This window comes from Sorex araneus, chromosome 4, assembly GCF_027595985.1.
Source record: "Sorex araneus isolate mSorAra2 chromosome 4, mSorAra2.pri, whole genome shotgun sequence".
NCBI lineage: Eukaryota > Metazoa > Chordata > Mammalia > Eulipotyphla > Soricidae > Sorex > Sorex araneus.
The window spans coordinates 44,424,863-44,438,515 of NC_073305.1; the positions used below are offsets into that span (position 1 = coordinate 44,424,863).

At 44.4% G+C, this 13,653-nt stretch overlaps 1 protein-coding gene across 1 annotated transcript in view; it reads right to left on the reverse strand.

Annotated features, from left to right (window-relative positions):
• Positions 1 to 13,653, reverse strand: part of SMARCC1 (SWI/SNF related, matrix associated, actin dependent regulator of chromatin subfamily c member 1) — a 131,025-nt gene that overhangs the window by 4,911 nt on the left and 112,461 nt on the right. Inside the window, exons 26-27 of the mRNA XM_055135396.1 lie at positions 11,009 to 11,270; positions 329 to 505 (exon numbers count right to left, since the gene is read on the reverse strand). Of these exons, the coding sequence (XP_054991371.1) occupies positions 329 to 505; positions 11,009 to 11,270 (439 nt within the window). The remainder of the gene's footprint in view (positions 1 to 328; positions 506 to 11,008; positions 11,271 to 13,653) is intronic.

Genomic DNA, 13,653 nt, shown 5'->3' on the forward strand with positions numbered 1-13,653 from the left:
CAATAGCTCTATATGTTTACAAGAGTCAAACTAAAGCAGCTTAATGGAAGTGGGAGAAAAATGTCTTTTGGTCCTTAGGGTCCAGTCTCTGGTGGCCAACAACATACATGTAGCTTTGGCACTTGAACTGGCCAATGGGCACTTCCTGTCAGGGATGCCAAAGAGCATTGGTCAAGAGCAGCCAGAACCCACCACCAGCACCATAGGCTATACTGCCATGGATCAATTCCAAGGACCAGCCAAGCCATACAGAGAACAGTCTTCCTCCTTTCTCTACAGCCCTCCTAGGAAACCCTTGGGTTATGCAGCCTCCAACCATGCTACTTACACATGCCATTAGGTGCTGTGAGTGGTACCCGGGGTCCTAAGATGTTTCCTGGCATTGGAGGCATACCAGGAGGGGCAGGGCCAGTCCCAGCGGGGTGAATGTTGGCTGCAACAGTGGGAATCATGCGACCTGGCATGGGCTGCCCAGGAATCATGGATCCTGGGCCTGGTAGCTGACCTGTGGAGGGAGAATAAAAGCACTAAGTTAGTGTACTAAGAAGAAAGAGATCAATTTAATGCATAAGTTGGCTAAATACAAGTTTTCAAAGAATCTAAAGTACCAACAGAAGCAATGTTCTATCATAATTGATTTTCAATTTGTGGCAGGGTCAGACAATAGGACAAGTCTGTGAACAACCCTGTCAAAGGCTGATAGTTCTAAGAAAAGAATTACATAAAGAAGTATTCCTAAGAGGAAACAATCATCTAGTTAGTTTAGTCAAATACCTCCCAGAAGATATGATGCAAAACACAGCTCAAAGAAGTAAGGACTTTCCCACCACATCAGCTCACTGTCCAGGGCTGCAGCTCAGTCCAGATGGAGCTCCAGAAGCTGAAAGCAAGTCCAAAGGGCTGGAGCGTGTGGTTTAAAAAAATTGTATTTATTTTTGGGGACCACATCTAGTGGTGTTTAGGAGACTACAGTGGTGCTGGGCACTGAACCTGTGTGCCAGGCAAACACCGTATCTATTGTCCTATTGTTTCAGCCCTGGAGATAATTTTTTTTCTTTTTGGGTCACACCCAACGATTCACAGGGGTTACTGCTAGCTCTGCACTCAGGAATTACCCCTGGCGGAGCTCAGGAGACCATATGGGATGCTGGGAATCGAACCAGGGTCGGCCATGTGCAAGGCAAATGCCCTACCTGCTGTGCTATCGCTCTAGCCGGAGACAATTTTTTCAAAGCATAAAAAATCAACACCAGGCCCTAGGATTAACAGCAGGTTTGGGGCTCTGCGGCCTCTTTGTTTTTGAAGATGTCATCAAGAAAGAGCCCAGAAGTCCAAGACCCCATCTGGTGAAGGACAGCCTAGTCAAATCACTTCAGAAAAGAAAGCAAGAGCAGGTGTTGTGCCCACTTCTGGGCTTGTCACTGCCACTGCACTCACACCAAATGGCCACTGGCAATAAAAGCTGCTGGGGCAGGGTGCTGAGACATAGGCAGTACTGGAGAGCCGAGTGGTTTAGGAAATGACAGATGAGAAGAGCCAATGACAAGTACACTGTAAGTCACGTAAGGTTGAGTGAGTACAAAGGGGTGGCAGGCACATCAAGAGAAACCCTGGAAGGAAGCACATTCAGTATTCACTGTGACAAGCTTGTGATAGACTTGTGATTTAGGATGATGTATAAATAGAGTGAAGGAGGCAGAGGGGAATAGGTAATGGACAGCACTAATAGCACACGATTCTGTGCATAAGACCTGCATTAAGCACTGAGACAATCATGTGAATGCTATTCTTCAGAGGTACTTGCTTACATGCTGCTTATTCTCACCAGTCATCCCAAGATTCTCGAACCGCTTTATGCACTACCATGTGTGTTTTACTACTCAAGAGCAACAGAATCCAAATAGCTGACAAAAAACATGTCCAGGTTTATACAGCATGCTGTCATCAGAAATGACTCAAAAACACAGGAGGCTGAATTAGCACGGCACAATGACCAGCATGAGGGGCATGGAAAGTAAGGCTATAGGGGAGATGGTGAAATGTTGTGGAGAAGGACAGAATACGGGCATGATTTCATGGGATGGAAAGCTTTCAGGCTGCAGAGAAGTCACAGTTTAGACAAGACAGTTCTTTTGCAGAGAGGTGGTGTGAGAGCAGAATACGCAGGAACAGGAATTGAAAAGTTGAGACAACACCCTGTTGGCACCCTGGGGATGGGTGATGACCAAGGAGAAGGCACAAGATTGGAGCTGAAGAGAATAATTCAGGCCCGGTGTCCAGGCATGTTAAGTTTGGGTGGAAATAAAGGTGGAATGGATAAGGAAGACTTCTACTCTGCTCACAGGAGACAAGGGATTAAGATGCCACAGTAGAACACTAGAAAAAATGGTGGAGGAAGAGTGTGCAATTCTCAAAGTTTCAAAGGAAGCACCACACCACACACATTCGTAAACTTATGAATCAGGACCAGTCCTTTGAAGCTGATAAAGCAGCACCCTGGGTGATTTAAGTGTTGTTTTTTTTTTTTTTTTTTTTTTTTTGGTATTTGGGCTACACCTAGTGGTGCTCAGCAATAAGCAGCCTTGTTTTTCATACAGTATTTCTGCGATATTCCTTTGGAAATCTTTGTGATACATTCTTCCTATTGCTAATCACCTCCAGGCCATTACTGAAAGAATACTCTTTCTTACTGTTTTGAAGGATTCTTTATGGTATTCCAGGTGGCTCATAGAATCATTCTTAATATTAATTTAAAAAATTTATGTAACTGTAAAAAAGGAATTATGTACAGTTTGTGAAGTTTGGGGTTTTTATTTGCTTTCAGGCCAGACCTGACAGTACTCAGGGCTTATTCCTGGAGGTACTTGGAGGACCAAATGGGGTGCTGGGGATTGAACCAAGTTAGGCCACATGCAAGACAAGTGCCCCGCCTGCTGTATGTACTATCTCTCTGGCCCCAAAGATGGTCTGTTTTGTTTTTTTTGGGCCATATCCCACAATGCTCAGGGGTACTCCTGGCTCTGCACTCAAGAATCACTCCTGGTGGGGGCTGGAGTGATAGCACAGCGGGTAGGGCGTTTGCCTTGCACGCGGCCGACCCGGGTTCGATTCCCAGCATCCCATATGGTCCCCTGAGCACCGCCAGGGGTAATTCCTGAGTGCAGAGCCAGGAGTGACCCTTGTGCATCGCCAGGTGTGACCCAAAAAGCAAAAAAAAAAAAAAAAAAAAAAAAAAAAAAAAAAAAAAAAAAAAAAGAATCACTCCTGGTGGTACTTGGGGAACCATATGGGATGTTGGGAATTGAAGCTGGGTCAGCTGCATGCAAGGCAAAGGCTCTACTTGCTGTACTATTGCTCTGGCCCCTTTTACCGATTTTTATTTATTTATTTTATTTATTTATTTTTTGCTTTTTGGGTCACACCCAGCGATACACAGGGGTTACTCCTGGCTAATGCACTCTGGAATTATTCCTGGCACTGCTTGGGGGACCATATGGGATACTGGGAATCGAACCCGGGTCGGCTGTGTGCAAAGCAAATGCCCTACCCGCTGTGCTATCGCTCCAGCCTCACTCTTACCAATTTTTAAATGAACAATGTCTGATGGTATTTTTTCATTAATTCGTAATAGGTCAGACCAATGAAGTAAAGGGTAAGTTTATATGTTTTTCTATTTAAGAAAAAAAAAGAACTCTGGGCCTGGAGAGACAGTCAGACCAATGAAGTAAAGGGTAAGTTTATATGTTTTTCTATTTAAGAAAAAAAAAGAACTCTGGGCCTGGAGAGACAGTACAGTGGTTAAGGCATTTGCTTTGTATGCGGCTGATCCCCGGAATCCCATATGGTCCCCTGGGAGCACCGCCAGGAGTTAATTCCTGACTGCAGAGACAGGAGTAATACCTGGGCATTATCAGTTGTACGCCCCCCCCCCCAAAAAAAAGTAAGGGCCAGGGAGACAGTTCAACATTTGCTATTTATGCAGAAGCCCCAGGTTTGATCCCTAACTCTTCATGGTCCACTGAGCACTGCTGGGAGTGAACCTTGAACACTGAGTCAGAGTTCTTCCAAATACTGCTGGAGGACTCCCCATTAAAAAAGAAAAAAAAAAAAAAACCTAGATCGGTACTTTCCCAGAGAAAGACTGATGGGGTGAGAGGAATGACAGGTGAAAGGGATGGGGCAGGGGGGGTAGTGAAGAGAAGGAGGGAGGGAGACAGGGAGAGAGGAGGAGACTTCAAAACAGCAACATCAAAACACAAACTGGTGGGAGTATGACCTACATACAAGCTCTTAAAAAAAAAAATAACACAGCAGGCATCTGAAGCCTGAAAAACGGAAAGGTTTGCTAAAATTAGTTTTAGTCTAGTGGAAAAATCCCTCACAAGCTCTCAGGTTCATTAGATCTTCTACTAAAGTGTTACGCCCATCATGCCTAATGGAATATCACTTAAGGATTTTATTTTTACTCTTTGGCTAGAGAGGCAGGTGGGAAAAGATCATCACCTAGGAAAGGGAACCTGTGAATTTCCAACCTTGAGCACATTTCATCGCTCTATTCCTAAAATATCTAAAGTGATTCTCTTGCTGGGTCCTCCCGAGAATGGAAGCCATAGGAGCAGGGCCAAGTGAGGGGAAACCCAGACTCCTCACAGCACTCCCCTCCTGCAGCGGCTTCCGGGAGAGCCGTGACAGATGCTCTTTGCTGAAGACTGGGCCCTCACTGTTCTCTTTGTCAGGGTGACCTACTACTCCGGAAAGAGGCATGGCAGCTTTGTTATCACATGGTGTAAGCAGGACCAAAGACACCACAGATAATAAAAACTTGGCTCATATGATGAGGGATCCCTTTTCTTTTGAGAACAGGGCTAAGTTCAGGGACTGGGCTAGCAAATGGTGCCTGCGTCTCACCCTTCCCCAGTACTATTTCCTATGGGATAAGTCGTATATAACTGGGGACTTAGGAGGGCAGGTAGAAGTATTATATGGAATGCCTAAAAGCTTTGCTGAATTCTTCTTAAGGAACGTATGCTTTAACTAACTGATAAAAAATATTCTAGTTTATCATCTCTACCATGTCTGAGTTCTCACCTTGCTAGATCAATTATTATCCTGGAATTTTCAGTCATTTCTAAACATTCTTATATGATAATGGAAAGAAAAACCCATAAAGTTATTTAGCACGTTGATGGCAGTGTTGCTTGTGTTAATTAAACCACATTCAAGTATGAGCCACCAGGGGTACTCTGAAGTTAATGTGTTAAAGCAGTATGTTCCTTTGCTTTTCACACCCAGAGAAAAGCACAGAGGGTTTCCTAATGCAGGCAGATCATTGTAGAGCCACGAGATAAAATGTTCAAATGTCTCAATTACTATAAACACCCAGGGGAAGGCAGAGTTTTGACTTCATCACATCCAAGCCTTTGTCATTTCCTTTTAACTCAAGTCATTGAGAGGTATTTTCCTTTAATTGTGTGCCCAGGTCTGGCCTGTGAGTCCTGGTTCCTATAGCTGCAAGGAGCCCCCAGTAGTAATAAGGGATAATTGATGCTCAGGGACTACTTCTGGTTTTGCACTCAGGAATCACTCTTGGCAGTGTTCAGGGGACCATATAAGATACCAGGGATTGAACACTGGTGGGCTGCATGCAAGGCAAACCCCCCTATCTGCTGTACTATTGCTTCTCTCCTAAAACTTTACTGTTAATTAGAAAAACATAAAGAGGTTTTAAACCAGCGTGTCCCTTTCTCTCTTCACACGCAGACATAAAGGCTTCCCCAATGCAGGGAGCTCACTCCAGAAGTGTGAGCAGGCTTTATTTTAGGAATCACTTTATGAAATCAGTTTTGCAACTAAATAGAATAAGATGAAATGCAGTACAAAGCCCAAGATCAGTAAAATCTAAAGGTAAAATAAATATGATGTGGCTATCTCCAGCTTCCATTTGCCAACTATACACCACAAACACCCTACTATAGATACTGCCTTTATCTTTCTGTATGACAGAACAAATCCACTTTAGAAGAGATAGGGTGGGTTGGAGAGATAGTATGGCAGGTGAACCAGATTTAATCCCCCGTACCTCATATGATCCCCAAACTCCAACAGGAGTATACACCCTTAGAAATTAATCAGATGCTCATTAGCAAAGGACTAGACTGAAAACTATGGTAGAGCTCTACAGTGCGACATTCTGAACAAATCTAAAATCACTTGCAACGTGGAAATATTCTGCACAACGTTAAGTGACAGAAAGCTGACATAAAAATCATTGTGTAATTACACCTATATGAGAAATCAACTCAACCAGTTCATAGTGCTAGTAATCATGATAGTCTGTTTTCCTTGTGAAGGGATGGGAATATGATGGGGCTGTCTGGGTACCAGTTATATAGTCCTTGTGGTGTTTTAAATACACCAAACTAAATGTTTATGATGATGTATATGATGATATACATAGTTTTTTGGAAGGTACACACCCAAAATTGCTCAGGGATGCAACGCTGGGGTTTCAAACTGGGTCAGCCAAATGTAGGCAAGCACCTTACTTCCTATAATCTCTCTCTAGCCCCACATCTCAAATTTTTAAAAACAGAGGGGAGGGGAGGGACAAAGGGAGAGGGGAGAAGCATTGCAAGCTATCTACCACTGAGTCCTTGGCCCTAAAGACAATCTTTATGACCTTAAGGTTTTTGGCACTGTGTCACTGGATATTAGCTATATACCGAGTATTTAGCGGGATACTAGAAAGCAGGAAAAACATGGGTGTAGAGGTGGCATTCAAACAACTGTTCTCTCGGGGCTGGAGCAATAGCACAGCGGGAAGGGCGTTTGCCTTGCACGCGGCCAACCTGGGTTCGATTCCCAGCATCCCATATGGTCCCCTGAGCACCGCCAGGAGTAATTCCTGAGTGCAGAGCCAGGAGTAACCCCTGTGCATCGTCGGGTGTGACCCAAAAAAGCAAAAAAAAAAAAAAAAAAAAAAAAAAAAAAACCCAAAAAACAACCCCCCCCCCCCACACACAAAAAAACAAACAAACAACTGTCCTCACCAGGATACAATGCAGGGATAATGGTAAAGTATCTCTGGTCATCTTTACAAGCTAAATATACATTAAATATACATGCTGGAGCTCCTTTTGAGGCTCTCTGTGAACGTTCACTGTGGATGATGATTACACTCGGGGCCTAAATGTAACTATTTAAAAAAATCATTTTGGGGTTTTCTCTCCTCCGAAGAAGCCCATGTTCTCTCTTGAACGTATTATCTTTACCCTCACTCTTCTCTATGCGTATTTCTTTAAATAAAACAACTTCATTAAAAAGAAATAGCACTGTGACCATTTTGTTAAGCACTGAATCTTTTGGAAGACTATCTTTGAAGAAAATTTGGTGTCACAGAGAAGAAAATTTAAAATTTGCTCAAGCTGAAAGACAGAACTGCATATGTTATAAGTATGGCAGATAACAAAGACCATATCCACAAATATCATTTAGATGAAATGGCAGGTCTGGAAATGTAAGCTAATAATTTCTGTGTGTCTGAACATGAATGCTTGTCCATCAAAGTCAAACTAGCACCATTTTTGGATAAAGTAAGTAAAAACCACCTAAAACATGTTTTGGGCTCTATTTAATAAAGACCTATGCTAATCACAAAAATTGTAAAACCATACTTTTTGTCAGTCCTGGCTTCCTCGGGCAAATGCAATCAGCTATTTTCACAAGATCTAGAAAATCTGTCTTCTAATGGGGCTGGAGTGATAGCACAGCGTGTAGGGGGTTTGCCTTGCATGCGGTCGACCCGGGTTCGATCCCAGCATCCCTGAGCACTGCCAGGGATAATTCCAGAGTGCATGAGCCAGGAGTAACCCCTGTACATCGCCGGGTGTGACCCAAAAAGGAAAAAAAAATCTGTCTTCTTAGAAAGTTAGGTCAAATGGCATGAGTCAGGGGGGGACCATCTCAGGTGCCAAGTGTGTGTGTTTATTTTAGCTTAGGTCAGAGAAATTGCCTTCCACCATCACAAACATTGTCTACTGACAATGAGAGATAGTACAACAGGTAAGTACACATAGCCGACCAAGGTTCAATCTCAGGCATCCTTTATGGTCTCCAAGCTCTGCCAGAAGTAATTACTAAGGCACAGAGCAAGGAGAAAACCCTGAGCAATGGCAGATGTGGCCCAACCACAGCTTCTATCAGAACAAACAAATAAACCATTGTCTCTGATAGCACTTTGCACAGTACTATAGAGTGGTGATAAGGCACTTACAGATCTGGGTATCAGCAAGGATAGCTTAAAGAGCTGGAGCACATGCATTGCACTCAGGAGCCCTGGTTTGATTCCTGGCACCATATGAACACATTGCTGGGTCCATGCACAGAAAAAAAAAAACCAAAAAACCCAAGCAAGGGGCTGGGAACGACAGCACAGCAGGTAGGGTGTTTGCCTTGCACACGGCCAACCTGGGTTCGATTCCCAGCATCCCATATGGTCCTCAGCACCGCCAGGAGTAATTCCTGAGTGTATGAGCCAGGAAAAACCCCTGTGCATCGCTGGGTGTGACACACAGACACACACAGACACACACAAAACCAAGCAAAACTACAACAAAGATTTTACAGATCTTTAAAGTGATTGTTCCACATCTCACAGCATACATACTGCCCTCCAAGAGGGGAAGGGATCTGTCTCTGTGTTGGGGGAGTGGGGTGGTGCACGTCCTGGAATTATTATGATACTGTTTGTCAGTAAAACCACACTTAGTGCTTAGGTCTAGTGCCTTACTTCTGGGTGGTGCAGGGCAGGGCAGGGAGGCTGGAATGTAGGTTCATTTTACGTTTAATAATATTACGTTTAATAAAGAACTGAATTAGAAGGGCAAGGTAAGTTAAAAGGTAGCAAATAGTTGTCAACTGCAAAGGACTCCCAGGAAATAAAGCTGTGACAATTTGAGCATCAGAAAGAATCACTGTAACTGTCATACCGTTGCTCATCAATTTGTTCGAGCGGGCACCAGTAACGTCTCTCATTGTGAGACTTATTGTTACTGTTTTTGGCATATCAAATACACCACGAGTAGCTTGCCACGCTCTGCCGTGCGGGCGCAAAACTCTCGGTGGCTTGCTAGGCTCTCTGAGAGGGGTGGAGGAATCGAACACGGGTCGACTGTGTGAAAGGCGAACGCCCTACTGCTGTGCTATTGCTCCAGCCCTCAAAAAGAGTAACATTCATAATAGCCTTAAAAGTGTACGATATACAAAACTATACAAAATACACAATACTGAAAAGAGTACACACATAATGCTAATCCTCTGGAGATGGAAAGCTGGTAGGTGGTAGTAATTCATTATTCAAGTAACTGATAAAGCCTTTCCTTCTAGGACTGATTTTCAAGAAAAAGGCTGAGGAAGGCAAAAAATTATTACTCTCATCATTATTTTGGTATTTTAGACCACATCAGGTGATACTCAGGGGCTACTCCTTGCTCACTGCCTGGAGGCTGCTCCCAGCATGCTTAGAGGATGAGTGCTGGAAATCAAACCCAGGCCTCTGCACGTAAAGCATGCATCACATACGTTTGTGCTATAGTTTGCAGACCCCTATTTTTATTATTTGGGAGGGAGACTCCCAAGCAGTGCTGGAGTCACTCCCAGAGAAACTCGAAAGTACTACTAGACCATACGCAGCAGTGCCCACGGATCAAACCTGGTTTGCATGCTCTCCATCCTCCTGAGCTAACTCATTTCCCCAACCCAAATGAATGTTCTTTATTATTTTCTTTCTTTCAGTTTGGGGACCACACCCAGCAGCGCTCAGGAACTATGAGGTGCTGAAGATGGAGCCTAGTCTTCCAGCATGCAATGCATTTGCTCAGTCCTTTGAGCTATCACTCCAACCCCAAAGTTCACTTTTTAAAGAAAAGTCACTAAGTACATAAATGTTATAAATGCAGAAGAAATAATTTAGAAATCTCATTATTCTGCAATGCCTGATCAAAAAGATTTCTAGGAAGCAATTCTCAAAGGCAGATAAAATCTTAAAAGTTTGATGGGGAATCTATAATGGATGGACCAGTCTAACAATGCTGGAACCAATCTTAGATCACAGAGAAAAAAAAAAAAAATAGGCGGGGCTGGAGCACAGCGGGTAGGGCGTTTGCCTTGCACGCGGCCAACCCGGGTTCAAATCCCAGCATCCCATATGGTCCCCTGAGCACCGCCAGGGGTAATCCCTGAGTGAAGAGCCAGGAGTAACCCCTGTGCACTGCCAGGTGTGACCCAAAAACAAAACAAAACAAAACAAAACAAAACAAAAAGGCATAACAAAGATGCCTGCTCCCCGCCCCCCGCCCCAAGTGAACCTGAATCAGAAAGTATAAGGACAAGCCTCTAGTTCACAGATTAAGTGAGAGGGGGAAGGATACGGGAGTCACATACACCGCAAGCACACAAGCAAGTCTGGCCATGGGGTAACAACTCCAACCCATGTCCCATACAGCACTTGCCTTGAAAGTCTGACTGACACCAACAAAGGGAAGGGTAATAGGAAAGAAAAAAATTAAAGAAAACAGATGAACTGCTAACACATTAAAAGATTGAAGAGAAGTATCAGAAAATGCAATGGGTGGACCTCATTTGAATATTGAGGCATTCAAAGACATTTAGGTCCAGAGAGATCATTCGGTGGTTAAGGTGCTTGACTAACTCCTGGCATCCCATATACTTACCTGAGCCTGCCAGAAGTGACCCCTGAATACCGAGAAGTAAGTCCTGACCCAAAATTAACCCCCCAACCCCAAATAAAAACATTTAATTAATGATAGTAGGAATACTAGAAGAACACATAAAGCATTGGTAATCTTTAAATCATGTTATGATGGCTTCATAAAACTAGATCTCACAGTTTCCTGGATGAATCTGTGTATTCATTCTAAAGTCTTATTTACATATCACCAACTGATACAGGAACAACTCCCACTGAATCTCTGAGCAGTGTCCCTCTCACCTGGCTGGGGTGGATGAGGTGGTGGCATCTGGTGGTGCATCAGAGGGTAGGGAGGGGGCTGCTGATGAGGCATCATGCCTGGGTGCCCTGCTGCTCCAAGTGGCGCCAGGCCAGGCCCTCCTGAATGCGGGTGAGCCTGCTGTGGGTTTTGCCCATGCTGCTGCTGTTCCATTTGCTGTCGGGCTCGTAATTCAGCGTATTTCAGCTGCTCCATGTGGAAGTTCTGGCGTTCAGTAAGCAACTGCTGTCTCTGTTGTTCTAACTGGAAGAAAAGGAAGAAAATCAAATGATACCAGGGACACTCAGAATTAAGCAATATGCACTATATATCTGAATTCCTCATATGTCAACACAGTTACACAGGCACCCCACCTCCTGCAACATCCCCAAGGAGAGAAAAGATTTTCTTTTGTAAGCAACTTATTTCCATTCAGACATTTGTGACATCATGGCATTCTTTATGTTGAATATAAAGTTTGCATTTTCTTGTACCGAACACCCAGTAGACTCTTGTTCTCTGGGCCCACTCTTGAGACATGTAATCTTTTGTCTGTAATGCCACCAGGCAGGACCTTAGGTAGTATAAATAGTTTTCACAGTGCCTGAATCTACCCCAAATGAAACAATTTTAACTTTGTAGTAATTTCTCAGATGGTAAAATTTCAAGTCTATCCAACCTTCTCAGATGCTATCTCAGATGTGAACCCTCCACAGTTAGATGTTATTTTAGAGTGACACCAGAGTTAAAGGCTCTGGATAAATAAAAGTGGCCTTAACTAGCAAAGGCACACACTTTTTTGTGACACTTGGTTGGGTAGTGCCACAGTAAATTTTAACATTCAAATACTCACATCAGCATGATGAATGTGAACATTATGGGCCATACCCAGTGGTGTTCAGGGCTTACTCTTGGCTCTGTGCTCAGGTACGAATCTTCAACACAGGGTCCATATGAGATGCTGGGGATTGAACCTGCGTTGGCTGCCTGTAAGGCAACAAGCCTACCCACTGAAGTATCACTCTTGCCAATGAATATGACATTTTAATAATCTTTCTGAGATCCAAAATAAAATAAAGAGAAATATTTATTGTATGTGCCAGGAAACCCAGAAACCATGCCTGACAGTAGTTTAGACAATGGGATGCACCATGAAAACTATCGAAGTTAATTTAATTCAGAGCTAAAAAAGAAAATCAGTTTAGGGGGCTGAAGCATTATGTTAGGGGCTAAAAATAAATTTAGAACCTGAGACTAAAGCATGTACCCCATAGGCTAGGAGTCTGAATGCAGGAGGCCTAGGTCTGACCTCCTAGAATCACACTGTTTGCCTAGTACTGCCAGCAATGATGCCAGAACAGTGAGGAGTAGCTCTGGAGCACCACCAGCCATGCCCCTACTGCCCCTGGAATGAATCTGAACACAAGAAAAAGGAAAATCCAAATATATAAAAATAACATCAATGTGGGGCCGGAGCGATAGCACAGCGGGTGGGGCGTTTGCCTTGCACGCAGCCGACCCAGGTTCGATCCCCGGCATCCCAAATGGTCCCCCAAGCACCGCCAGGAGTAATTCCTGAGTGCAAAGCCAGGAGTAACCCCTGAGCATTGCTGGGTGTGACCCAAAAAGAAAAAAAAAAAAAAACATCAATGTTATAGAGACACTAATAGATTTATTTCTTTTCAATAAAATCCCACACATACTAATTTTTTCTACTAAAATAATTTATAAACTTATTTGTGCTGTGTGTGTGGTAACTGGAGGACAAGGAGAGTCAGGGACTAAACTCAGCCAGCAATATCGAATATCTAATGCAAGCACCGAAACCCTGTACTGTCTCTCCACAGCACCATTTGAAATGGAAGAGGCCCTCCGCGCCATCTTGCCACAGCAGCCAGCAGTGAAGAATCCAGGCCGGCGGGCACCGCAAGCTGGAAAATGCTCCGGACCCCAGACTGGGGTGCCAGACAGAGAAGGTACAGCGTCCCCGCCTTCTCCAGATGGAGTCCTGGCAACACTGAGCTTCTACTAACACGGCTCTGGTATGTGGGACTGGGACATCTCTCCTGGGACCTTTCCTGATATACAAAAAACACGCTCAGGAATGGCTCAGCCACCCCTAAGCGTCCATTATCCCAGAGGCACAGAAACCAATCTCGGAACGCAGCGGCTGCTGGCAGATATACTCCTGGACTGTGAACTAAGCTACGGTCCTGTGCAGCCCTGGGAAGGGAAGGGTTTCTGTCCCTCGGCCTTTTCCCCTTTGTGGCAGCATGGTGACTGCCACCATTCAGAACCAATTGGACAGAGAGGTAGGAGCTTGCAATCATGTGTCACATGGGGAATCTCACGATGGGCAGGGGGGAGCCAGAACCGGCCCTGCCTCCTGCCCAAATGAGACCCCGAGCGGTCGCTCATGAACAGCTCTTCCGCTCCTGAACAGCTCCTCCACTTCTGAACAGCCATGATCCCTGTGGCACACAAACCAATCTTGGAATGCAGCGGCTGCTGGCAGAAATACCTCTGGACTTAATACCAGAATCCCAAATCTGGGCGGCCACTTTTGCAACCATGCAACATCATATGCTCTTTGTTATCGACAATAGAAAACATACTATCTAATGATGCCATTGCAACAGGTCTGACT